General features: G+C 54.4%; 4 protein-coding genes across 5 annotated transcripts; 1 reads left to right on the top strand and 3 right to left on the bottom strand.

Annotated features, from left to right (window-relative positions):
• Window positions 1–24: 24 nt before the first annotated feature.
• On the bottom strand, window positions 25–2,788 carry Spata25 (spermatogenesis associated 25). Its single transcript, XM_071609048.1, has 2 exons — window positions 1,925–2,788; window positions 25–1,552 (listed from the first exon to the last, which is right to left on the bottom strand). The coding sequence occupies exons 1-2, from the start codon at window positions 1,977–1,979 to the stop codon at window positions 921–923; spliced, it is 687 nt and encodes a 228-aa protein (XP_071465149.1). The 5' UTR covers window positions 1,980–2,788; the 3' UTR covers window positions 25–920.
• Window positions 2,789–2,882: 94 nt separating this feature from the next.
• Window positions 2,883–5,383, bottom strand: Neurl2 (neuralized E3 ubiquitin protein ligase 2). Its single transcript, XM_027954138.3, has 2 exons — window positions 4,429–5,383; window positions 2,883–3,119 (listed from the first exon to the last, which is right to left on the bottom strand). The coding sequence occupies exons 1-2, from the start codon at window positions 5,174–5,176 to the stop codon at window positions 3,004–3,006; spliced, it is 864 nt and encodes a 287-aa protein (XP_027809939.1). The 5' UTR covers window positions 5,177–5,383; the 3' UTR covers window positions 2,883–3,003.
• A 119-nt stretch (window positions 5,384–5,502) lies between these two features.
• On the top strand, window positions 5,503–11,133 carry Ctsa (cathepsin A). 2 transcript variants are annotated; one of them, XM_027954137.2, is made up of 15 exons: window positions 5,503–5,588; window positions 5,776–5,954; window positions 6,119–6,230; window positions 6,500–6,550; window positions 6,640–6,726; window positions 6,956–7,111; window positions 7,418–7,509; window positions 7,832–7,916; window positions 8,294–8,385; window positions 8,463–8,541; window positions 8,634–8,773; window positions 9,304–9,379; window positions 10,129–10,218; window positions 10,371–10,475; window positions 10,672–11,133. In XM_027954137.2, exons 2-15 carry the CDS (start codon window positions 5,776–5,778, stop codon window positions 10,753–10,755), a joined length of 1,428 nt encoding a protein of 475 aa, XP_027809938.2. In that variant the 5' UTR covers window positions 5,503–5,588; the 3' UTR covers window positions 10,756–11,133. The 2 variants fall into 2 exon arrangements, with proteins under 2 accessions (XP_027809938.2, XP_071465148.1); XM_071609047.1 differs by having other exon boundaries at window positions 5,575–5,627.
• On the bottom strand, window positions 10,932–21,454 carry Pltp (phospholipid transfer protein). Its single transcript, XM_027954135.3, has 16 exons — window positions 21,389–21,454; window positions 20,689–20,799; window positions 20,510–20,609; window positions 19,611–19,739; window positions 19,042–19,197; window positions 17,668–17,731; window positions 17,522–17,585; window positions 16,808–16,899; window positions 14,853–15,029; window positions 14,708–14,767; window positions 13,159–13,323; window positions 12,994–13,061; window positions 12,062–12,104; window positions 11,903–11,966; window positions 11,747–11,823; window positions 10,932–11,358 (listed from the first exon to the last, which is right to left on the bottom strand). Exons 2-16 carry the CDS (start codon window positions 20,786–20,788, stop codon window positions 11,209–11,211), a joined length of 1,509 nt encoding a protein of 502 aa, XP_027809936.2. The 5' UTR covers window positions 20,789–20,799; window positions 21,389–21,454; the 3' UTR covers window positions 10,932–11,208.
• Between the last annotated feature and the right edge of the window lie 2,607 nt (window positions 21,455–24,061).

The following is a 24,061-nucleotide window of genomic DNA, read 5'->3' as shown; positions in this document are numbered from 1 at the left end:
TTTTATACCTGGCAGTTTGGGATATATTGTGGAAGAAATAGAATTTAGAGTTGGAAGATGATAGTACACGTGAATCCAGATGTTTTTTCCTTGGCAATACTGTGGATTGAACCCAAGGTTGCTCTACCACTAAGCTACATTCTCAGTCCTTTTAAATTTGTTTTTTTTGTTGTTGTTGTTTTTGTTTGTTTTTTGAGACAGGGTCTCACTAAGTTGCCTCAGCCTCCGAGTAGCTGGGATTACAGGCATATACCACAGCTTCGGCTCATCCCTGACTTATTTTTAAGGCATAGTTCATCTTTTACTAGCTGTGAGACTCAGGATAGGTCAACTCTTTAAACTCAATTTGTAAAAATGGGCATCTTCACAGGGTTGGTCAGATTAAAAAAGAGGGAATTCTACTCATCCAGATGCTTCATGGTGCTCAACCAGGTGTTCAGTTTCCTTCCTTTCTGCCTTCAGGAGGCTAGAAAATTTAAGGCAAGAGGAAATTTCACCTTGCTAGGACTTCACAAGAAACTTTGATCAAGCTGGGTGTGGTGTTACACACCTGTAATCCCAGCTACTCAGGAAGCTGAGACAGGAGGATAGCAAGTTCAGTGCCAGCCTGGGCAATATAGGGAGATATTCCCTACTACTGAGAAGAAAAAAAAAAAAAGAAATTTTGATCAAGTATTCAATATAGGAGCCTCCACTGTCAAAACAGGATCACCTATGTAGGTAATTTCAGTTTTATCTATCTGATAAGATCTACCTCTTGTGTTAGTGGCAGCAAGAGAAACTTCTTGGGGTCTGGACCCTAATGAAGAACTAGAGTTTGTCAGTGGCCCAGCCTACCCCTGCCATACACCCCCCCAACCCTGTCTACCCAAAAACCATACAGAGAAGCCACCCTATGTGTCTGGTGCTATTTCATCCAGCTACAAGCAGGAGCCAGGAGGCTGGCCCCTCCTGGATCTCATTAGGGACATCTGCCTAGAGGCTGTGTGGGCATGCACTTGCTCCCACCACGTTCCCTCCACAGCTCCCTCAGGCTCTGGATGGGCCATCATGAAAGCTTGAGCTGCCCGGATCAGGTCCTCTTCCCGCAGGCCTGGGACAGGCACGGTGGGGATGCCGGCGATCATCATAGCCAGGGTAAGGATGCAGATGTCAGGCTGGGAGCCGGCCTCCTTCCCCACTGCCTCAGAGGGCACTGGCAGAACCCCTGGTGACAGCCCACACAGCAGCAGGGGCCCAGGCCTGCTGGGGCCACTCAGGTGGGGAGCTCTGCTTCTGGAGCAGCCATTCTCCCAGCCCAAGCTCTCTGGTTGCCTCACGTTGGGGAATTTGTGGCAGTATCGGCTGCACTCCTTTCTCCGTGGTATCTCCCAGCTAGCACCCCCAGAGCAGACCCTGGCTTCAGGCACTGCCAGGGTGGGGCCCCAGGTCTGGGCAGCAGGTACCACCTGCTCAGCTTTCTGGTTCAGTGGGCCTAATCCACCAGAGGCCACCACCACTGGCTCTGTAGGACTATAGAGGCCAAGGGACGAACCCGGAGAAGCAGCCCCACCTGCAGAGACAGGAATGAGATGGAATGTTATTCTTGGTCTCTGAAGAAGAGGCCCTGAGGGGCAGGGCTTAGGAGCAGGAGCAATTAAAACCAGCTCAAGAGGACTGTTTAGAGGTTAGGCCTTAAGTGTTACTCACATCCATATCCCCACTTCCCAACACTGAGCAAATGATGGAGCAGTGTTTGCTGAATGACTAAGTGAGCAAGTGGTAGTTAGTAATTGGCAAGGACTTTTGGAATGGCTTTTCTTCCAAGAGTTGACTCCAAGGTCAGCCCCCAAATGCCCAGCAGAACCTCCCCCTCCCTGGAACCAGGAGGAAACGCCCATGTGAAGCTGCTTTGCCTCCTCCAGTTCCATTAGACCCCTCTCACCTTGGTTAGAAGGTAGAAGACCTGGATGAGTCTGGGGAGACATGAAGTAGGACATGGCTGCCCCAAAGGCCCTGTTTGTGAGGGAATAGTCATATGCCTCCTGTCCTACCCTATCCTTCTAGAATGTCACCTCATAGTCCCTCCCCTTTACACCTGGAACCCATCTCACAGCATTGACCTGTTCATTCTAGAACCCATGTATAACAATGGGATGGGATTAAAAGAGCTCTGTACCAATTCCAGGGTGTTCTAGGTTCTTGCCTTCACCTTGGGCAAGTCACCTGGACAGTTTTGTTCCTTAATGTCCTCATCTGTAAAATGGGAGTGATGACTACCCCCACCAGATGTTATGAGGATGAGGTGGGACCATCTATCTGTATGGAGCCAAATAATCCGAGATACAAGTAGAGTCCAGGGTTTTGTGTCCTGTAGTGCCAGACAAGGATGCTCTTCAATCATTTTCTATTTGACCTTGAACAAATGCATTCTCATCTCGGGGTCTCAGTTATCCTTCTGCAAAATGAAATAGTTGGTGTAGGGCACTGGATCTCAGACCAGGCTGCACATTAGAATCTCTTGGGACACTTTGAGAAACTGTGATGCCCAACTCATCCCAAACCAATTAAGTCATAATCCCAGAGCCAGACCAATATTGGTATCTTTAAGTTCCTCAAGCAATTATAATATGCACCAAACCTGAAACCTGTTCTAAGGAAGTGTTTCTCCACCTGGCTGTCCCTTCTATCTCCTGGAGGGCTTTTTCAATATACAGTGGCCAGGCCTGCACCATCAAAGGAAAGTTTCCTGGGAGTGTGGGGCATCAGTACTCCTTAAGTATCCCAATTAAACAAGCCCTTGTCTAGATGGCATCGAAAATGTTCTCTCTTGCTCTGACCTGCTGATTTGCAGTGATTCTAGAAGTGCCTCTACACACTGCAGGGGCAAGGAGACCCTCCAATGATCAGAATGTCAGCATCAGCTGTTTATTTCTAGTCCTGGTTGGCAGCAGTGTTACCAGCTTCAGACAGGGTCTGAAGGCCAGGAGTGCTCCTGTGGGCCCTCTGGGTGGCTGCAGACCTTCACTCATACTTGCAGAAATCTTTAAGCCCTTTGGGCAGATGGAGTCCATCAATGGCCAGCCGGTGCACCACACTCCTCTGGATCACTAGGCGGCACAGAGTCTGCAGCGATGGCACTGTGGAAAGAAGGCGGTCAAAGGCACAGGAAACTGAAGGGTGGGTCTGAGGCCAGGCCCAAAAAAACCTAGGTTTTCGTTGGTTCTCATTCTGCCATCAGCATGGGTAACTCCCTTCTGCTGTCAGGCTCAGCTTGCTTCACAGAGCTGATCATATAGCTGAAATAAACACTACTTCCTGCCTGGCATGGTGGCCAACGCCTGTAATCCCAGTGATTTGGGAGGCTGAGACAGGAGGATTGCAAGTTTGAAGCCAGCCTCAGCAATTTAGCAAGCCTTAAGCAATTTAGCAAGGTCCTGTCTCAAAATGAAAAATAAAATGGGCTGGGGATGTGTCTCAGTGCTTAAGCACCCCTGGGTTCAATCCCCAGTATCAAAAAATTATAATAAAAAAACCACTTCCTGAAGACCTTCAATGATGTAACCCTGCTTTTATAACAGCACAGCACAAAGCTCTTCCCCCTTCAGTTAGCAGCTTCTGTGGGCAGGGTAGTGTCTGATTTGCTCATACAACCACAGTTCCCAGTGCAGGTTCTAGTTCCCTGAATCCATGAGATGGGATCTGAGGTATAAATAAAATGTTTGATAGGGCTGTAAGGAAGTGGAACTGGATCTCAGAATTAAAAAGCTCTCAATTTGAGGTCTATGATGCCTCTATGCTTCTAAACGGATAGACCCCCCTAAATCTATCAGCATTTTTTCTAGGTTAATACCGAAAACACTGGGGCTGGGGTTATGGCTCAGCAGTAGAGCACTTGCCTAGCATTTGCAAAGCCCTGGGTTCGATCCTCAGCACCACATATAAATAAAAAATGAGGGTATTGTGTCCAACTACAACTAAAAAATACATATTAAAAAAATATATTGAAAACATTGTAAGAACTAAAAGGGACCTACAAGGCACCTAATCGATCACCTGGGATAGGCATGGGCAAGGAGACCCTCCAATGATGGGGAGTGACTGGTGCAAAACTACAAACAGAGGTGCAATTCCAAGCTGGATTCTTCCTGTTTTTGATGCTCTTGCTGCTGTTTCGTCTCACTGGGAATTAAAGGGACTCTTCACCACTGAACTACATCTCCAGCCCTTTTTTAAAAATTATTTATTTAGAGATAGTCTGGACTTGAACTTGTGGTACTACTGCCTCAGCCTCCAGAAGCGAGATTACAGATTTCAGCCCTCCAGGTTTCCCTCTTCTAAACTAACGCTGGAGAGACCAAGGTCTAGGAAACTGGCCCACGGGTTCTAGCAGGTGTCTGTGTCTACACTGGGCCAGGAGAGGTCGCTGCCCAGGAGTGGGATACCTACAGCCATACTCGAGTTGAACCAGACGCACGCTCTTGGTGGAGGCAAATACGTCCACCACTGCATAGAGGGGCTGGGCAGCGGGCAGCCCCCGGGCACTGGGGCCCATGTCCTCCCCGTTGATGACGATGTGCATGTCTGCGGTGCCATCCGGGTGCGGGCAGAAGAGAACGCCCAGGCGGCTGCGGCGCGCGGTGGGAGGCAACACGTTCAGCTCGTAGAGCTGGTCCAAGAGGTGGCTGTAGAGCCCCGGCCGGCTGCGGCCCACGAGGCGGTCCCGGGGTATTCGGAACTGCTCAATGCACAGATATGGTTCCGCCAGCAGGGCCGGGGGGCGGCGCGGGGCCGTGGCCTCTGCCTCTGCCCCCGGTTGGCCGTTCCGGGGCACGCGGTTGTGGTGGCGCGTGATGGCGAAGACCCAGGTGTGGCCAAGGTTGACCAGGTCCGGCAGCGAAAATTCGGGCACGGCGGCCAGACTGGCGGGGTCCAGCGCGGTCAGGCCGAGGCGCAGATGGCCGCACCAGCCCAGCTCTTTCTCCTCGATCTCGACTAGGAATACCTGGCCGGGGACCAGCGGCTCGCGACTGAAGCACACACCATGGGCGAAGCTCTCCACGCGCGTGGCCCGCGTCCCCGAGGGGTCCACGCGGATGTTGGCTCCGTGCACCCGGTGGAAGCGGGTGGGAGGGGGCTCTGGGCGCGCGGGTCCCCAGGAGGCACCCAACTCCACAGGATTGGAGGCAGCAGCCATCTCGGGGCCATGTGGCAGGACAGACGGCGCCCGGAGCTATTTTGGGCCACCGACTTAGATGGTGACAGTCGGGGAACCATGTAAGGCATTTCCCCCGACTCCCTTCCCGAGGCTCTACTCGGGGGTCCTAGCGCCGCTTGCTCAGGCATCCCGCCTAGAGCCGGGGTCCCCGGGGGCCGGGAAACCTGGCCGTCCACACCCAGATCACCTGGTCGCTGGCTCCCGGACTACGACCTTCGAGGCCCGCGGACTTTGACCCGAAAATTGACCGCTCCCTCCCCTGAGGCCTTCAGAGAGCAAAAAGGGGGCCTGGGGAGGGCTGACACGTGACGCCAGCCCTCACGTGACTCAGGGTACACATGACTTCCAGTCCCCGGCGCCTCCCGGAGAGCAAGGACGCGAGGAAGCAGAGGTGAGGGGACCTCGGCCGGAGCGGGTCCCCCCGCCCAGGGTCGGTGGCGGCGGCGGGGCCTCGGCGGCCGGGGTCCGGGCCGGGGTCCCCTCGCGGCGCGCCCAGCTCCTCCCGGGGGACTGCGGCTCCCGAGCGCCTGGCCGCGAGCGAGCGGGTAAACTGCAGGCGCCGCCACTTCCTCCCGCAGATGGTCCGAGCCGCGCTGCCGCCGCTGCTCCTGCTGTGGCTCCTGTCCTGGGCGTCCCGGGTCCAGGCAGCCCCCGACCAGGACCAGATTCAGTGCCTCCCCGGACTGGCCAAGCAGCCGTCGTTCCGCCAGTTCTCGGGCTACCTCAGAGCCGCCGGCTCCAAGCACTTGCACTACTGGTCGGCGGCCCTGCCTCCCAGGGCGGGCGGGAGGCGGCTGGCAAAGCCCACCAGGCGGGATGGGGGCTGCAGGCAGTTCCCGGGACGACGGAGGGCTCCCGGGAGCGAGCGGGGAGGGCAGGAGGGGCCCTCCGCCCGCACCAACTCTCTCTGACCCCTCCCAGGTTTGTGGAGTCCCAGAAAGATCCAGAGAGCAGCCCGGTGGTGCTTTGGCTCAACGGGGGTCCGGGCTGCAGCTCCCTAGATGGGTTCCTGACGGAGCACGGCCCTTTCCTGGTGAGTGGACGCTGCTGTCTCCTCCTGTGACCCAGGAAAGAGGGGAAAGGGACAGTTACCCAAGGGAAAAAGGTGGGGAGAAAAGGACTTCGTGGTCTTCCAAGTGTCTTCTTCTTCCTGAACCTTGCTGTTTTCCTCACTGTGCTGGGGCTTACTTAACTGTCCTTACCTGCTGGGGGGTTGTCCATGTGTAAAGGACCTCTGGCACTGGGGCCCTTCCCCTCCACCCAGTTGGTCCTTGGTGCTCATTCCCTCTTTTTCCTCCGCAGATCCAGCCAGATGGTGTCACTCTGGAGTACAACCCCTATTCATGGAACCTGGTATAGCTGAGCTGTGGGTCCTGCCGGGGTGTCTGGGCACTCCAATGTGGTGGGGACCCCTCTTCACTTCATTTCCTCCTCCCCTCTAGATTGCCAATGTGTTGTACATTGAATCCCCAGCTGGGGTGGGCTTCTCCTACTCTGATGACAAGGTTTATGCCACCAATGACACCGAGGTGAGTCTGGTGCCTGCCCACCCACTCCAGCTTCCCTGGCCTTCCACTGGGGCGTGAAGAGGGGAGTGGGAACATGGCCTCTGGATCCATTTCTGGCTGTCATGCGCTATTGGTGTGATTGTAACCAAGTCACTTCCTCTCACACCCAGGGTTGGTTTCATTACCTCTTGAGGATTTTTCTAGCTCAGATGTCAGTGCGTCCTGATTCTCTCCATCCTGCCACCCCCAGGTTGCCCAGGGCAATTTTGAAGCCCTTAAAGATTTCTTCCGCCTCTTTCCGGAGTATAAGGACAACAAACTTTTCCTGACGGGCGAGAGCTATGCCGGCATCTACATCCCCACCTTAGCTGTGCTGCTCATGCAGGACCCCAGCATGAACCTTCAGGTGCAGGGCAGCTGCAGGAGGGCAGGGAGGCCCCTGGGGACCCTTGTAGTTCCCAAGGTCAGACTGCCCAGCACCCCTGCCCAGCGGGTCTCCCTCCCAGCCACCAGCGACCCTATCTGCCTGCTGCCTCCCATGACTAGAAACCACCTATCAGGCTGCCAGCTCTGTTCTGTACCTTGAGTGACCCCCCCCAACCCACCCCACAGACCACCCAGGGATTCTAGGTTGCAGAAGGTCTAGGTGTGGGTCAGGGAGCTCCTCCTCCTCCCCACCCTCCAGATGAGCTAGCCCTGGGTGTTTTCACAGGGGCTGGCTGTGGGCAACGGACTCTCCTCCTATGAGCAGAACGACAACTCGCTCGTCTATTTTGCCTACTACCATGGCCTTCTGGGGAACAGGTATGGGAGACAGAGTTGGGCAATCTAGGGTGGGGCCAGTCATGGGATCTCAGGTCATCCTCCAGGCACCATATCCTGGCCCTGCCCTGGCCTATGAGCTAGTGGGGTTGCCAGAAGAATTTGGTGCTAGAAGGTCAAAAGTAGACATCTGAATGTAAAGGAACTAAGGAGGGCCATCTGTATGGCATAGACCCATATCCACACCCTGTGATCTCTTTCCTAATCTCTGCTGACAGATCTCTGGGTCAGGTCCTGGTGGAGGTTAGAGGAAGGAGGGCGCCCACCTCTGCCTACAGCTGAGCCCTTCCCCCATTTCCTGCAGGCTCTGGTCCTTGCTCCAGACCCACTGCTGCTCTCAGAACAAGTGTAACTTCTATGACAACAAAGACCCGGAATGTGTGACCAATGTGAGGTTCTGCTTCTACTTCGCCTCAGCCCTGCCCCCCGCAATCCCGAAAACAGAACCGCACCCCCCCTTAGTGACTCCCTGTCCCCTCGGCCCCATTGCTTTTCTATCCTGCACTTTTGAGCGATGTGTTCTCTGGAACCCCATTGAGGAAACCGAGGCCAAGAATGTTTTGTCACTTGCCTGAGGTCACAAGGCTAGGGAGTAGTGCTAGGATGTGGACCCAGGTCTGGAAGATTCCTTTCACTGAGCCTCAGTTTCCCTGTGAAAAAAAGATGGGTAAAGGGAGATGACGGGGATGTAAGCGGGAAGAATCTTGGTGAGGGGCCAGGTCATGGAGGACCAGGGGTCTGTAACACGTGTGTTGTGTTGTCCCAGCTTCAGGAAGTATCTCGAATCGTGGGCAACTCTGGCCTCAACATCTACAACCTCTATGCCCCATGTGCTGGGGGGGTACCTGGCCACGTAAGGTAGGTGCCGCTCTGCACCCCCGAGGCCAGCCAGCCCCACCTGGAGCCCAGCACCCATCCCTCCACTTCACTTGCAGGTATGAGAAGGACAGTGCTGTGGTCCAGGATTTTGGCAATATCTTCACTCGTCTGCCATTCAAGCGGACGTGGCACCAGGTGTGCGAGAGCTTGGGGCACCTTTCCCATGGGGTGTGGGGTATGGCAGGGCAGGCACATTAAGATCTGACCCTGTATCTGTGCCCCACTAGGCACTGCTGCGTTCCGGGGACAAGGTGCGCATGGACCCCCCCTGCACCAACACCACGGCCGCCTCCACCTACCTCAACAACCCGTATGTGCGCAAGGCCCTCCACATCCCCGAGCAGCTGCCCCGCTGGGACATGTGCAAGTAAGGCTCTGCAGCCAACGGTGGCTCTGGGGTGGTGAGCTGTGGGGCTCGTAGGGCATCAGCAAGTTTTCCAGGGGTCCTCTGGTTGAGAATTCTCAAAGGCACATGCAGCAAGGCCACCCAGGGCATGGAAATGACCTGTTATCCCAGATGTTTTGTAAATGGCCACACTGGCTGTTCACATCGCCTGCTCTTCTGAACTTAATAGGCACTGCCTGACCTACTCCAGTGCCACCTCCAGCTGGCACAGCAGGGGCCATCCAGGGATGTCCTATGTGGTAACTTTCAAACCTGTTGGTCCCTAGATACCAGATGCCAGTTGCATCCCAGTCATTGTGACAACCAAAAGTATCCCTAGACCTTTCTAAATGGGGGTGGGTCGAGGATCTTTGAATCCCAGCCCCTGTCCCCAGGTTAGTGCTGTCTGCCTCCCAGGCAGGAACTCGGGGATGGGAGAGAGGTCTGATCTGTTGACGGTTTCTCCCCCTGTGGCCTGGCTTTCCTGGGGCCTGTGCACATGCTCCTGGCAGCTTCCTGGTGAACATACAGTACCGCCGGCTCTACCAAAGCATGAACTCTCAGTACCTGAAGCTGCTCAATTCACAGGTGTGTAGGGGCAGCACAGCCGGATCTAATAGCAGCTGTAGGGCTCTGGAGTAGCTCAGCAAGCTGGGGGCCCCTTCAGAGTGCTTTCAGGACTAGGGGAAGCTAAAACTCCAAGAGGTAAGGTCCTGTGCCAAGGTCCTATGGGTGGCAGGGAAAAGATTTGAGCCCAGGTTTGTCTCCACCCCAGGCTGCTCTGCTTAGGAGGCTAAGGGGTCTGCAGCCACCAAAGAGCCTTTAGAATGGGAAGAGCTGGTTAGATCACATCACAATGCAAATGGAGGTCCAGGGCAAGAGAGGGCTTGCCCACAGTCCTGCCAGACCAGGGGCAAGTCCTTTGAGTAGTCACACAACCCTGGGGGAATTTCTTAAATACCTTTAACTACGATGTCCCAAAGTGAGGATAATTATGGTTTAATCAGTGCTCACCAGACAGGCTCTAAGTTGACAGAAAACAAGAATTTCCTGGTCTGTGCTATTTAGCTGGGCCCCTTAAATTCCCTGGAGGCCTGGACCTTAAGCCAGGGAAGAGGTGGGGCCGAGCTGAGTGGGGGGGCCTGTGATCTCAGTGGCTTGGGAGGCTGAGGCAGGAGGACTACAAGTTTAGATCCAGCCTAAGGGACTTAGCAAGACCCTGTCTCTAAGTAACATATAAAACAAGAGCGAGGGATATGGTCAAGCACCCCTGGGTTCAAGCTCTAGTGCCGACAACTGAGCTAGGCCTGAGCGCATTCCCCGTTGGCCCTGCTCAGAGATACCAGATCCTGTTATACAACGGAGACGTGGACATGGCCTGCAACTTCTTGGGGGATGAGTGGTTTGTGGACTCCCTCAACCAGAAGGTAAGGCAGGGCTCCTATCCCGGAGGGCAGGTGCTTGGGGTGGCTCTGGTCCACGCTGGGCAAACCTGGAGGGTAGTTCTTGGACTCCAGGTCTTGCTGTAGCTGTGGGCAGGGACGGTGGGGCTACGGGCTGATGTCTCTCCTGGTGGCAGATGGAGGTGCAGCGCCGGCCCTGGCTAGTGGACTACGGCGAGAGCGGGGAGCAGATCGCTGGCTTCGTGAAGGAGTTCTCCCACATTGCCTTTCTCACCATCAAGGTGGGCTTGGGACCAGCAAGGGATAACTGGGGCAGAGGGAAGGGCAGAGCCCACCCATCCTTACCCCTGACCTCCTTTTATTCAGGGTTACTTCTGGCCCTGTAAGGGCAAGTTTGGGGGGCTCGGGGGAGGCTGAGAATGAAGGAGGAGGGAGGGAACCATGGGGGTCAGAATCTCACAGAGCTTTGTTCCCCAGGGCGCTGGACACATGGTCCCCACTGACAAGCCCCAAGCTGCCTTTACCATGTTCTCCCGCTTCCTCAACAAAGAGCCATACTGAGGACCCAGGGGACACGTGGAAGCCCTCACTGTCTGATCTAAACCCTCCCACTAGGAGGGAGCTCCTCCTCTATGCAGAACGCCTCTGTGGGCAGGTCCCCGACTCAGGACTGCCCCACTTCCCACAGCCCCAACCCTGTGCAGGGCAGCCTGGGCCCAGCCTCTCCGTAGACAGCCTGGGGACAAGTTAGCACTTTATTCCTATAGCAGTACCTGGAGGGCAGGGCTGGCCCTCCCTGCTTAGATGTCCTTCTGGATGTGTGGGTCCTATCCCAGGACCCCAGCTGAGCTCTCAGGGCAGCCCTTGGGGAGGGGGAGGGGGAGGGGAAGGACTACAGCAGATGGATCGATTATGAAATTAAATTGGGCACGGCTTCAACCCATCTTCTCTGGCACTGGGGACTAAAGGGGGAAAGGGGAGGGTTGAGAGGGGTGGAGTCCCAAGCGGAAGCTACTAGGGTGGGGGTGGGGCTGCAACAGCTGCTGTGGAGGATGGAGGGGCACTGGATGCCTGGGGGTCCCTGGCGTTGGCAGGCCGGTTCTTGTTGATCACCTCTCGCAGCCCTTTAGCGAAGTGGAGGTCAGCGCCAATGGTGAGGAAGCCCTGTGCAGTGGGCAGAGACGGTCCCAGTCACTCATCCCGTCACTGAGGCCAGAGCTTGCGAGAGAGAGCCCGTGACTTTGAGGGGTCTCACTAGTGGGATAGATGGGCAGAGCAGTTCCTTCCCGTGACTCCAGGGGGCTAAGAGGCTACAGAAGCACTGACTGGGCATCATGGAGGGCTGGCGTGAAAGATGCGTAGGTGTGGAGGTTGGGCTGGAGGAGAGCTCCAGGAGGAGGCCTGGCCTGGGAAAGGGCTGGGGTGTCAGAGGAGGGCTGGGGTGACAGGGGAGGGCTGGGGTGACAGGGGAGGGCTGGGGTGACAGGGGAGGGCTGGGGCTCCTCCGGGAGGGGGAAGCCCTGCCCACCTCCCGCCTTCTGCCCCTACGCACCGCATGGTTCTTCACCACCTCACGCACAAAGTTGATGCCCTCGGGTAGGGGGATCTGGACCCCACGCCATGTCCGCTCTGTGGGTGGGAGCAGCAGGCTCAGTCCTGGCTCACCCAGCTCTCCCCTCCCCCTCCCCCCCTCAGTACCCAGCCTTACGGTTGAGCATGGGCATCACCCCGACCTGCAGCATGGCCTTCAGAGGGGTCTGGAGCGGGATCAGCTGGCAGGGAAGAGGGGTAGAGAGGGCAGTGCCTGGGTGGTGGCCTCTCCCGGACTGCCCATCCCCCGCCTGGCCCACCTCCATTCTCAACTCACTGCCAGAGACTCCAGCGCAGACTGGTTCGAGTAGATTCGGAACCTGGGGAGAGCAGTGGCCATAAGGCTGGGAGCGCCCCCTTCCGCGGGCCACCCTGCGGGAGGTGCCCACCTGTCTACAAGCCTTTCCAGGTGGCACTACCATGCCCCAGGTGTGCATCCTGAGCCAGCCGTGTCCTCTGTGGGTCTCCTCCAGGTCTGCTAGTTTTTATTTGCCAAGCACCTATATATGTCGCTTCTGCTGACAGCTCTGCGGGGGTTACTTACTCGGTCAGACACTAAACATGTTAGAGAAGTAAATATTATCTGAACTACTTTAAATTACCAGTTGATTTGGTCCTGACAACAACCCCAAGAAGCAGGCACTATCAGGAATGCACTTCATAGATGAGTAATTGAGGGACAGAGAGGTTAGGTAATTTGCCCAAGATCGTACAGCAATAAGTATCAGAACCTGCCTCTGGAATTTAAGTCCCTAACCATGACCCTGCATTAACTCATTTAGCTCGTAAAACAGCACTGTCCACTGTGGAAGCTACTAGCCTTCTATGGCTAATGAAGTATGGCTTTCTGCACTTGAGTAAATGGTTAATTTAAAGGTGAATAGTCACACGAGGTCAATGGATACCACGCTGGACAGCACAGCATGAGGGGTAGATGCTAGCTGAGCGGAGTGGCACATGCCTATAAAGTGGCACTTTACCACCAAGCTACAGCCCCAGCTCTTTTTATTTTGAGTCAGGCTTTGGGACTCTCTAAGTTGCTGAGGCTGGCCTCAAACTTGGGATCCTTGTGCCTCAGCCTCTGAGTTGCTGGGATCAGAGGTGCGGCTCAGTGTTAGCCCGGGTTCTGTCTCTGTGGGGCAGGTGTGGTCACCCTGAAGACAAGGGCAAGGAGGCTGGGGCCTGCCCAGGACCTCCCTGTCTACGTACTTGCGCAGGTCCAGGTGTGTGCGCAGAGCCTTGCCCCGGAGCGTCATCTTGGCATTAAATCGGGCGTCCTGAGGGAAAGTGCAGGGGGGGCGCACATCACAGAACTGGAAGATTCACGACCCACTTCTCCCAGACCACCTGCTGCCCCTGCTTTGGGGCCCGCACCATGATCATGCTGGAGAGCTGGACCTCGGGCTGGCTGGGTGGGACCAGGGCGATGGTGACACTGGCTGTGACGGAGATGGTAGTGCCCGAGGGCTTGATGGTGCAGCGTGGGGGGGCCATGGCCTGCAGCTCCAGCTTCAGCGGGGAGTCAATCACTGCAGGGCTCTGGGGACAGCAAGGAGGGCAGGTCACACCACAGAGGACCGCCCGCAGCCCTGCCCTCTGGTAGCCCAGGAGTGACCAGCACCAAGACTGCTGGGGCTTCGCAACCCCTCCTGTGTGCACCTAGGCTTTGCCCCGTGCTGCGGCCTTACACAAAGGGATGCTCCTTCCTTTTCTTCCCAGTATTTTCTCCCCAATATCCAGGGGCATGAATATTCCAGCTTCCTGCTACCTCTCCCGGGGAGGTTCTGCACGGTTTCTCCCAGGGGCCTCGGAGGAAGCTGTTCAAGTGCTGACTCACCCCTGAACTTGACCCTGCACACTGCACACCGTGAGCTCCTCTCAACCTCACTGTGACAGCACGCGCCAGGTTTTGTTATTGTCGTTTTTGAGACGGACAGACCAAGGCCTAAAGAGGTTGCGTGGCTTGTCCAAGGCCATGTAGGCATTCGGTTGGGGGACAGGGAGGGGACTCGGACAGCCTGCAGGAGTCCCTGCTCTTCACTGCTTGGCCCCAGTGTGAAGAGGAGGAAGAGGATCGTCATAACAGCAGCTGGTGTTTATTGAGCACTTGCTGTGTACCAGGTGCTGTCAATTGCTTTACTTGAAAATTCATTTTAATTTTCATGACCACCTTGTGAGGTTGTGTAGTGCAGAGGAGGCCAGGTTCAAATCCAAGTTCAAATTCCAGCACTTGATTCACAAAATTGAAAATGAGGACATATCCTTTAATGATAACTGAAAACTTTCAAAGTTTTGAACTCCTTCCCCTCTCCCCATTAAACAAGGGGAATTTTTTTTTAAATTTTTTATTTGTGGGTGGACACACTATTTTTATTTTTAAATCTTTTTAGTTATAGATGGACACAATACCTTTATTTTATTTGTTTATTTTTTTATGTGGTGCCGGGGATCTAACCCAGTGCCCCACGCATGCTAGGCAAGTGCTCTACCACTGAGCCACAATCCCGACCACAATATTTTTATTTCGTTTACTTATTTTTATGTGGTGCTGAGGCTCCAACCCAGGGCCTCACCTGTATGAAGCAAGCGCTCTGCCACCGAGCCACAACCCCGGCCCTAAACAGGGGGAGTTAAAGAATACATCCATCCTCATTCCTTGCCCATCCTGCCCTATACTTGCAGGGCTTGGGCTCTCTCCCAGCCTCACATCATCCGTGTGGAGACAGACAGGGCAGGAAGTAGCGACCCCACTTCACAGACTTGGAATGGGCTTGGCAAGATGGGGACTTGGCCACAGGCAAGAGGCCAGGCCTGTCTCCTCCAGGGCTGCCCCGGGGGTCCCCCCTCCACAAGTTGCCTCAAAGGTGTGTAGGTGGTATGCCCCCCAAGCTTGGCTACACCCCCAGCCCTAGTCAATGCTCACCAGAAGGACGATGCTCCCAAAGTAGGTGGCCCTGAGCAGCATGTCCAGATCGTGGGGCACCTGGACAGGGAATCGGGGATGAGGCCGGGCCCTCGGGAGCTCCACCTTGCCCCCCTTGCCCACCCTGCCAACAGCTCCGGCACACCTTATCTCCCACCAGGGACAGCTGCAAGGCCCCTGCCTGGAAGTAGCTCTCCATGGCAGAGTCAAAGAAGAACTCAGAGAAGGCCACGTACACCATCCGCTCCTCCTCCTGCAGCTGGGGCTCCACCGCCTGGTTCAGGAGGCTCCAGTTCCCCTCGGCCAAGGGGAAGAATGCTCCCTGGGGTGAGGGGTCAGGGTAGAGTCAAGGCAGACTGGCCCCGGCCCGTGTCTCCCAGCCCTGTGCTGGCCCTGTGGGGGATGGTGGGGTTGCACCGGCTGCTGTTCTGGGGGGACCCACAGGCATGGCTAGGAGAGCAGCTCGGCAGCTGCAGGCAGCAACCCCATCCGACTGGAAAAGGGAAGATCAAGAAAGGTTTCATGAGATGGGTGGCATTTGAGTGGGCCCTGAAAGCTGAGGGCAGTAATAAGCCACTGTTTGTGGCTCGGGAGGCCGAGGCAGGAGGATTCAAATTCAAAGCCAGCCTCAGCAACTTAGTGAGGCCCTGAGCAACTTAGTGAGGCCCTGTCTCCAAATAAAATAATGAAAAAGGGTAGAGATGTGGCTCGGGGGTTGAGCGCCCCTGGGTTCACTTCCCAGTACAAAAAAGAAAAAAAGCCACTGTTTGCACAAGCAGAGTGGGTCCCCCGTGCCAGGTCCTCTGCCAGCCTCTTGGCATAGATGGACTCCTTTAATCCATAGGGCAGCCCTTATGAGGGGCTTTACACGTATCACTGGCCTTTACAAATGAGGAAGCAGGCACAGAAAGTTAAGCCACTTGCATAAGGTCACACAGCTCTTCAGTGGCGGAGCCAGGATTTGAACTTCAGCCATTCTAGCTCTGGAGATTGTGCTCTAAAGTTCTCTGAGAGGAGCGAAGGTAGTAGCCACCTACTCCCCATGTGGCCTTGGGCAAGTGTCATCACCTCCCTCAGCAAGTCTTGACATCCTAAAGTGAGAATAGTCAGCCCTCTGAGCCCAACGAGTCAACCAACTGATAAGTGAGAAAAATTGTGCCGGGCAGTGGCGCACACCTGTGATCCTATTGGCTTGGGAGGCTGAGGCAGGAGGATCACAAGTTCAAAGCCAGCCTCAGCAATTAAGCAAGACCCTTGTCTCAGAATAATAATATTTTTAAAAAGGGTGGGAAGGCTGGGGGGTGTGGCTCAGTGCATAAGTGCCCCTGGGTTCAAGCCCCAGTATCAAAAAGAAAGAAAATACATTGCATCTGTTCCAAGCCCAGGCAGACATTTTTGGTCTTTATTCTCTAAACAATACAGTATAAAAACTCTTTATACAGCATTGACATTGCATTAAGAGTTATAAATAATCTTTATTTAGGTTCTGAGGATTGAACCCATGAACACTGAGCTACATTCCCAGCCCCTTTATTCTTTATTTTGAGAGAAGGTTTGCTAAGTTGCTGAGGCTGGCCTTGAAATTGGGATCTTCCTGTCTCAGCCTCTTGAGTCATGGGGATTACAGGCGTGAGATGGCTTAAAGAATGCATAGAACCTGTGCACACACTATACCATTTTATATAAAGGACTTGAGCATGCTTGGATCCTGGGGACAACTGTATAAATGTTAGCACCTCACTCACAAGGTTGTGAGAAAACGAAATGACATTATGTACGTAGAACTTTATGTCCATCTCCTTCAGGGAGATGGGGCTAGGCTGTGCATGAGCAAAGGCCCTGGGGTGGGAAGTGAGAGGAAAGAGTAGCTGTGGAGAAATGGGATGAAGTTAGAAAGGCAGGGCCAGATGTAATTAACAAAGCTCAAACGCCAGTTGAACCTACTTCTGCAGCAATAGGGAGCTATGGCATTCTCAGTAATGAGAGTGGCCTCATCAGAGCTCTACTTTAGGAAGCTAAAATCAGCCACAGAGGGGGAGGGAGGTCAGAGGTCACACACACACACACACACACACACACACACCAACTTGGGTGGCTCACCCGGAATTCCATGTCTAGATTGCTGGTTGAGACCACAGGATCCTTCAGCAGGGAATAGTCGATGCCCACAAGCTCATCCACAGAACTGCGCACTGCAAGGAGGAGCGCAAGTCGTTCAAAGCTGTGTGAGGTCTGTGCTTAACCTCTCTGAGCCTCTCATCAATAAATTGGTGATAACTCCACTTATAAGTTGTTAGGAGGAGCCCATTAGTTCTGTGTGGAAAGCACTCAGGGCCTGGTGTGTAGTAAGTGCTTCTATTGCTGTATTATTCCTACTATGAATACTACAAGGGCTTCATCAAATTGCTAAAGAAAATGGCAAAGGAATCCTCTCCTTGGTTCTTCCTCCTTCCCTCCAGACCCTGCCATGATGGGGTAAGATCTCTCTCACAGCAGCAAGGGGTCATCGCTGGGGAAAAGAAATTTGTTCTTGAACACCTGTTACGTGCCAGATGATGAAGCCGAGTGGGGTCCAGTGCGCAGCCTGAGGACGGGCTGTGACAACCCCAAGGGGAGGCGCTGGCCACCAGGTGGAGAATTCAAGGCCCAGAGAGAAGTGAGTCCTTACCTAAGGTCACCCAGCAAGTCAGCAGCACACTGACCCCGGGACTTCCCACGGCTGGGCCTCCTGGGGTGCTGGTGGCAGCCACCCTCCTCCCCACCCACCTTCCCCAGGCCTCCCCTGGGCCCCTGGCCCCGCGAGCACCAACTCACCAGGCACAGTGTCCAGGAGGGAGTTGAGCAAGACCATTCCCGCATGGTAGAGCACAGGGCAGATCTGGAAGGCGGGGGCCAGAGTCAAGGCCTTCTCAAAGGAGGGCAGGCCCACCCTGCTGCCCCCGACCTGCCCCTGCCCACACCTGCTGGTTGAGGAGGAAGCGCATCCCGGAGGTGATGAACGTAGACAGAAATTCATACACCTTCCTGCAGGAGGGGAGAGGCCGGTGAGCCCAGCCCTGCCCTACCCCATCCAGATCCAGGACAAAGGACAGCAGCCAGAGAAACGGTGGTGACAGGGACTCCTCAGCTTTAGCCTCAATTACTAGCTCCTCCGTAGACGTTTCCAAGATCCGGCCCCAACCCACCCCCAGCCTGATTCTCAAGACCCCCTGGCCTGCTCCGGCCCTGCTCCGGGCCCTGCAGGTCCAGTGGCTCCCAGCTGCTCAGAGCATCCTGCTCCTGCGGCTTCCGCCTCCCTCCACCCTCGGTGCTCTGCCCTGTGTCCTCCACTCAGACAGTCCACCCAGATCACCCTCCTCGGCATCCCAGAGTGCTTTCTCGGTGCCCCTCTCAGGACCCTGAGGATGAATGTTTCATGGCTCCAGCTAGGCCCTGAGCTGCTCTCCAAATCCTCGGGCTCGGCATACACTCGGCAGAACACTGACAGTACACCAACCCCAGATGAGGAATCCACCCCCAGGAGCAGCACAAAGTCCCCTTCTCAGACCAGATTCGGAATTGGGCTGGGGCTGGGGCTGGGGCTCAGTGGTAGAGCGCTGGCATGCGTGAAGACTGGGTTCCATCCTCAGCCCCACATAAAAACAAAGATACTGTCCCCCTACAACTAAAAAATACATATAAAAAAAAATTTTTTTTAAAGAGCTACTAATGGGGGCTGGGGTTGTGGCTCAGTGGTAGAGCACTTGCCTAGAACGTGTGAGGCCCTGGGTTTGATCCTCAGCACCACATAAAAATAAATAAAATAAAGGTATTGTTTCCATTTACATCTAAAACTTTTTTTTTTTTTTAAAAAGAGCTAATTATTGAGAACTTAGTCATGCCCAACTATCCATACTAATCTTCACAATTACTCCTATCTCAGTGACTAGCACTTATATGGTCATTTATCATATGCAAGGTACTATTCTAAGTGTTTTTATAAATATTTTGTAAATATTGTGATATTTAATTTAATAATATTGTAAATAATATAAATATTGTAATATTGTAAATACTGCATTATTATTGTAAATATTGTAATGTTTACAACAATATTATAATAATATTGTAAATATTAACAAAATAACCCTTACAATGAACTTATAAAATAAGTCATATTATCATCTCTAATTTACCAGTGAGGAAACTGAGGCACTGAACTTCGATGACTTGCCCAAGTTCACACAGCCATTTAGTGGAGCTAAGATCTGGAGGCTGTGGGTCTGACTTCTGAGCCCTGCATGATGCAAATGGGCTGGGGGGCTGAAAGGGGATGCAGGGGGGCGGGGGCTCACTTGAAGGTTCCGCCGAAGACCATATGCATTCTGGAGACAGAAGCCTGGCAGGAGACATTGGACACTTTCATCCGACCAGAGGAATCCTGGGAGAGCTGCAGACCCGTGTGGATGGACACACCCTCTGCAGAGGCATTGATGTAGCCCCCATCATAGCTGCCATAGGAAGTGGCTGTGAGCTTGACCGAGTCTGCACGGCCCCCCAACCCCCCATACCTCCATCATGATAACCACATTAACTTTTTTGTTTTGTTTTTAATTTTGAGACAGGGTCTCACTAAGTTGATGAGGAGGCCTAGAAATCTCAATCCTCCTGCCTTAGCCTCCCAAGTTGCTAGAACTACAGGTGTGCACCACTGTGCCCTGCTTGAACCTCTTGATAAGGCCTCATTTCTTCATACTTTACCAGACATCCTACTAAACCCTCCTATCGATATTTACAAAGTAGACACGATTGTTCCTCGTGTATGGATGGAGAAACTTGGAAAATGTAAGGGGTTGCCCACAGGCCCACAGTACCCCCGTGCAGCTGGCACTCCCTCCACCCCGCTGAGGGTCAGTGTCCTCACAAGAACCAGTAGAGAAGCTGTCTCCGAAAGCGCAGCCCCAAGGAGGCGTTGGTGATTTGTAGCGTAAGCTCCTGCTCGGGCTGGAAGTGGAGCTCAGAGGACGTCAGCTGCAGTTCCGTGACCCTCACCCTGTAGGAGGCCTCAGGGTCAGATCCAGATCCAGGGCCAAGAGAAGATTCCACCCAACCACAGAAAAGTCATTCTCTCCTCTTCCAGTCCAGCGGGGCAAGCTGGTGGGTGGCCTGGACTTGGGTGGCTCAGAGATTAGCTCCCGCTAACCTAAGTGTTAAAAGTAAACTTCACCCATCTTTCGCCCTCTCTGTTGCCCAGGCTGGTGTGTAACTCTTGAGCTAAAACAATCCTGCCTCAACCTTCCTAGCTCCTGAGTAGCTGGACCACCATGCCGGCTAACCCCATCTCTTAGAAGTCTTGTTGCTTGCACCCCCTCCCCTCCTACACCCTCCCCAGCTAAGCTCTGCCCATACACCAATTCTCCTATCCCTCCTCTCCTAAGTCACCTTCCCATTAGCTCCAACCCATGCCCTGGAGTTCACTCTCCTCCACTGCTAAATGCCTCCTCTCCGCCTTTCCAGGGCACTGGGGCTAGGCTTCAAAACCACCGGCGGGGTTCGTCTTGGTCCCGCCCACATCCTCTAGACCACGCCCACCTCCTGGTCCCGCCGACGGTAGCAGTCTTGGCGGTTACCTTTAGGGCCATCCTGTTTAAGTCCCGCCCTTTCAATTTGGCCACGCCCCCAGTCCCCTCGGCCTTGATCCGTCAGCGCCCCCTCCGGAGGCCTAGGGCACCCTGGCCGTCGAGGCCCCGCCCCGGCCCCGAGGCCCCGCCCCGGCCCCGAGGCCCCGCCCCGGCCCCGAGGCCCCGCCCCCGGCCGACTTACTCGGAGATGTTGTAGTAGAAGTGTCCCTCTTGGCCCCGCAGGTCTGGAATAGTGATGGTCTCCAGCTCTTGCTCCAGAAAGCGCAGCCCTTCCTGCTTCACTGAGGCAGCAGTGAGACCCTTAGCTCCGCGCCCCCCACGGCTACCGCTGCCGCCCCCGCGCCTGCACCCACGCCTTACCCAGTTCCAGCGCCTTGGAGGTGACGCGGATCTTGCAGCCCGGGAGCTCCGCGCGGGCGCCTGCCAGCAGCGCTAGGAAGAGGGCCCCGAAGAGGGCCATGGCCAGCGGGCCTGAGGGTGGGAGGGGTCGCAGGGATCGTCTGGGCCGCTAAGACCCGCTCCTGGGATGTCCAATAAGAGGGAACTGGGCCGGACCGTTACCCGCTTATAACTCGCCAGGGAGCTGGGAACCAATAGTCTTGCCTCCATTTGGCAGATGCAGAAACTGAGGCTCAGAGAGGCCATGAGACTAACGCTTTGTCTACCGAAGGATTTGGGGCACCGGGAAAGGGACATTCTCAGTTCCCTCGTGCAACCGCCGCGTGACGAGTTTGGACCTCCGGGGAACCAGCCCCATCCCCCCAACAACCTCCCCTTTCCCCTGGAGACCGGCGGGCTCTGGCTAGTCCGTTGCCGTGGCAACAACCGCACGCGCATTCCTGGAGCGAGGTTTGGGTCTCCTAGGTCCCGTGCCGCAATGGCCAGCCGGGCCGCGGGCTCCGAGGTCTCCCGGTTCCCTCTGGCCCTAAATCTCTTCCATTGGAGATTCTGCCTGGTGCCCCCATCTCAGCGCCCTCCTTCGTCGGCTTTCCTCCCCAACCCGGGTTCAAAGGACCTCGCGGCCAGGGCCGGGGTGGGATGGGGACATGCCCCAACTCACTAAGCGGTGGAGCTGGGGCACGGCGCGGTCACGTGGGGCGGCGGGCAGCGCTCGAGATCCGTGCGGCAGGGTCTGGCGGGCAGCGCTCTTCCAGCGCCTTTATAAAGCCTGGCCTCCGCGACCCCCCTCCTCGCTGCAGCACTCCCCTCCTCCCTGGGGGCTGGGAGGGGACGGGGCGGGACGCTGGCAGCCGGGAGGGTGGAGAGGGTTGAACCGAGCCCCGTGACAAGTTCGGTTGCTGTCGAGACAAGTGGGGGACTCAAGCCCCGCAAGAGGGAGGGAAGTACAGGAGCAGGCCTGCTCAAGCACAGCCATCGAATTCCAATTACTCATCTCTTCCTGCACCATCTTCCTGCATGATCTTGGCCAAATCGCTTCACTTGGGTCGCTGAGCCTCAGTTTCTTCATCCAGCAAAATATGAGTGACAATAAGAACTATCTCTTAGGCCTTGCCATCCTGGCCTAGCTTTGCTGTGGAGTCCCCGAGTCGACCTGGGGACCTTAGGACCCAGAGACCCTTCCCATTTGGGAAAGCAAGTCCAAACAAGTGTATCAGCCCAGGAAGGCAACACTCAGGGGACCGGAATCACCCTAGAGGGGGGTCTGCTGTTTCCTTAGACCCTGGTTTGGTGAGTCCTTGGCGCTAGGTGCTCCGGACAGTACCCCTGTTTCCCATCTACTGCCTACAAGGTTCCAAGCAACTAGGACAGGAGTAGGTGCTGCTACCTTTTTGTTGTCAAATAATGAAACAGAAAAGGGGAAGGAGTCTTAGCACCAAGCACTCATCTAGTTAGGATGACCAGCTGGCTTCAAAACTGACTTGGGAACCCACTCTGTGCCAGGTAAACCAGGAGAGCTGGTCACTCTATATCTCGGCCAACTTATATGATTTCCTAACAACCTGTGATGTCACTCTTATGAGCTCTCTTTGGTGGGAAAGGTTGAAGCAACTTTGTGACTGTGTTTATGGGGGAGTGGGAGGTGGGTTTTATAGCCATTAAAGTCAGGCTCAGTGGCACTCGCCTGTAATCCCAGCAACTTGGGAGCCTGAGGAAGGAAAATCACAATTTCAAGGCCAAACTCAGCAATTTAGTGATACATAGTGGGCATTAGCTTTCCGTCTCTCTCTTTCTTCCTCATTCATTTCCCAACCCCCTTTTGTTTTTTTGGTGTTTTTTTTTTTTTGGGGGGGGTGCCAGTGATTGAACTCAGGGGCACTCAACCACTGAGCCACACCCCAGCCCTATTTTGTGTTTTATTTAGAGACAAGGTCTCACTGAGTTGCTTAGTGCCTGGCTTTTGCTGAGGCTGGCTTTGAACTCGAAATTCTCCTGTTTCAGCCCCCCAAGGTGCTGGGATTACAGGCATGTGCCACTGCGCCTGGCCCCCACCCCATTTTGTGAGACAGAGTCTCACTCTATTGCCAAGGCTGGCCCAGAACTCCTGAGCTCAAGTGATCCTCCGCTTCGTCCTCCCAAGGAGCTGGGACTATAGACTTCAGCCACTGCACCCAACTTACCTGTTCTTTTCTTTGCTGAAATGCAAGCTCCATCTTTGTATCATTTTTATCCCTTACAGGGTCTTGTTCCCTGTAACCCATTGTCCCTACAACAGCTCCTGTGAGCACTCAATAGAGCTTTGTGTCCCTGGGCCAGTGTTTCCACAGCCCTGGGCCGCAGTATCCTCATCTACAAAATGAGGATAATCAGGGCACCTCCCTTTTCGGATTGCTTGTGGACATTAAATAGGTCATTATGTTGGAAGGATTAATAAGCAGTTGGTGGGCTGGAGATGTGGCTCAAGTGGTAACGCGCTCGCCTGGCATGCAGGGGGCCCTGGGTTCGATCCTCAGCACCACATAAAATAAAATAAAGATGTTGTGTCCACTGAAAAATAAATATTAAAAAAATATATATTCTCTCTCCCCCTCTCTCGCCCCCTCTCTCTCTTAAAAAAAAAAATAAGCAGTTGGTACTTAGTGCTCAAAAAAACTCGAGGTACACAGTCTGTAGCATTAATGGGCATGGCTTTTTAGCAAACTGAAGATGAAATTCCTGCCTCTGTGCTCTGGCTTCCAGGCATGTGATGGGGCTTCTCCTGGTTCATCTCTCTCCTCTCAGCCTTCTTCCTTCTGCTTCAGCCACACTGGCCTTTCTGTTTCTTGCTCAGGGCCTTTGCATGTGTCCATTCCTCTACCTGGGACACCTGGGACACTTTCCTGCTTGAACTTCCCAAGGCTGGTTCCTGGTCATTCAGGTCTCAGCTTAATGGTGTTACTTCAGAGATGTGTCCCTCCCTGCCTCTCTAGCAGTTCCTCTCAATCATGTCGGCCTGGTTTATTTTCCTTATAGATCTTACTACTTTGGGCAGTGGGCGGGGATAACTGGGGATTTAACCCGGAAGCACTTTACCACTGAGCTACATCTCAAGCACTTTTAAATTTTAAATCTGAGACAGGATCTTGCTAAGTTGCTAAGGCTTTGCTAAATTGCTGAGGCCGACCTTGAACTTGCAATTCTCTTGCCTCAGCCTCCCAAGTCCCTAGGATGACAGGTATGTTTTGAAATATTTTCTTGTGTATTTGTCTGTCTCTGTAAGAGCTGGGATTTTGTTCAACACTTTATCCCTAGTGCTTAGAACAGCGCCTGGCACACAGAAGGTGCTGAATACATA

Source organism: Marmota flaviventris, chromosome 2 (assembly GCF_047511675.1).
Source record: "Marmota flaviventris isolate mMarFla1 chromosome 2, mMarFla1.hap1, whole genome shotgun sequence".
NCBI classification, from domain to species: Eukaryota; Metazoa; Chordata; class Mammalia; order Rodentia; family Sciuridae; genus Marmota; species Marmota flaviventris.
This window is presented reverse-complemented; position numbering and strand designations above follow the sequence as displayed.

Coding starts and splice junctions, on each gene's coding strand:
- Spata25 (XM_071609048.1), bottom strand. CDS start 1,979: ATGTCCTACTTCATGTCTCCCCAGACTCATCCAGGTCTTCTACCTTCT. Junction 1,553..1,924: donor TCTTCTACCTTCTAACCAAG/GTGAGAGGGGTC, acceptor CTGTCTCTGCAG/GTGGGGCTGCTTCTCCGGGT.
- Neurl2 (XM_027954138.3), bottom strand. CDS start 5,176: ATGGCTGCTGCCTCCAATCCTGTGGAGTTGGGTGCCTCCTGGGGACCC. Junction 3,120..4,428: donor GGTTCAACTCGAGTATGGCT/GTAGGTATCCCA, acceptor TTCTTTCCACAG/TGCCATCGCTGCAGACTCTG.
- Ctsa (XM_027954137.2), top strand. CDS start 5,776: ATGGTCCGAGCCGCGCTGCCGCCGCTGCTCCTGCTGTGGCTCCTGTCC. Junction 6,551..6,639: donor ACCCCTATTCATGGAACCTG/GTATAGCTGAGC, acceptor CCTCCCCTCTAG/ATTGCCAATGTGTTGTACAT. Junction 8,386..8,462: donor GGGGTACCTGGCCACGTAAG/GTAGGTGCCGCT, acceptor CTTCACTTGCAG/GTATGAGAAGGACAGTGCTG.
- Pltp (XM_027954135.3), bottom strand. CDS start 20,788: ATGGCCCTCTTCGGGGCCCTCTTCCTAGCGCTGCTGGCAGGCGCCCGC. Junction 17,732..19,041: donor GTCTTCGGCGGAACCTTCAA/GTGAGCCCCCGC, acceptor CCCCTCCTGCAG/GAAGGTGTATGAATTTCTGT. Junction 11,359..11,746: donor AGGTGGTGAAGAACCATGCG/GTGCGTAGGGGC, acceptor CCCACTGCACAG/GGCTTCCTCACCATTGGCGC.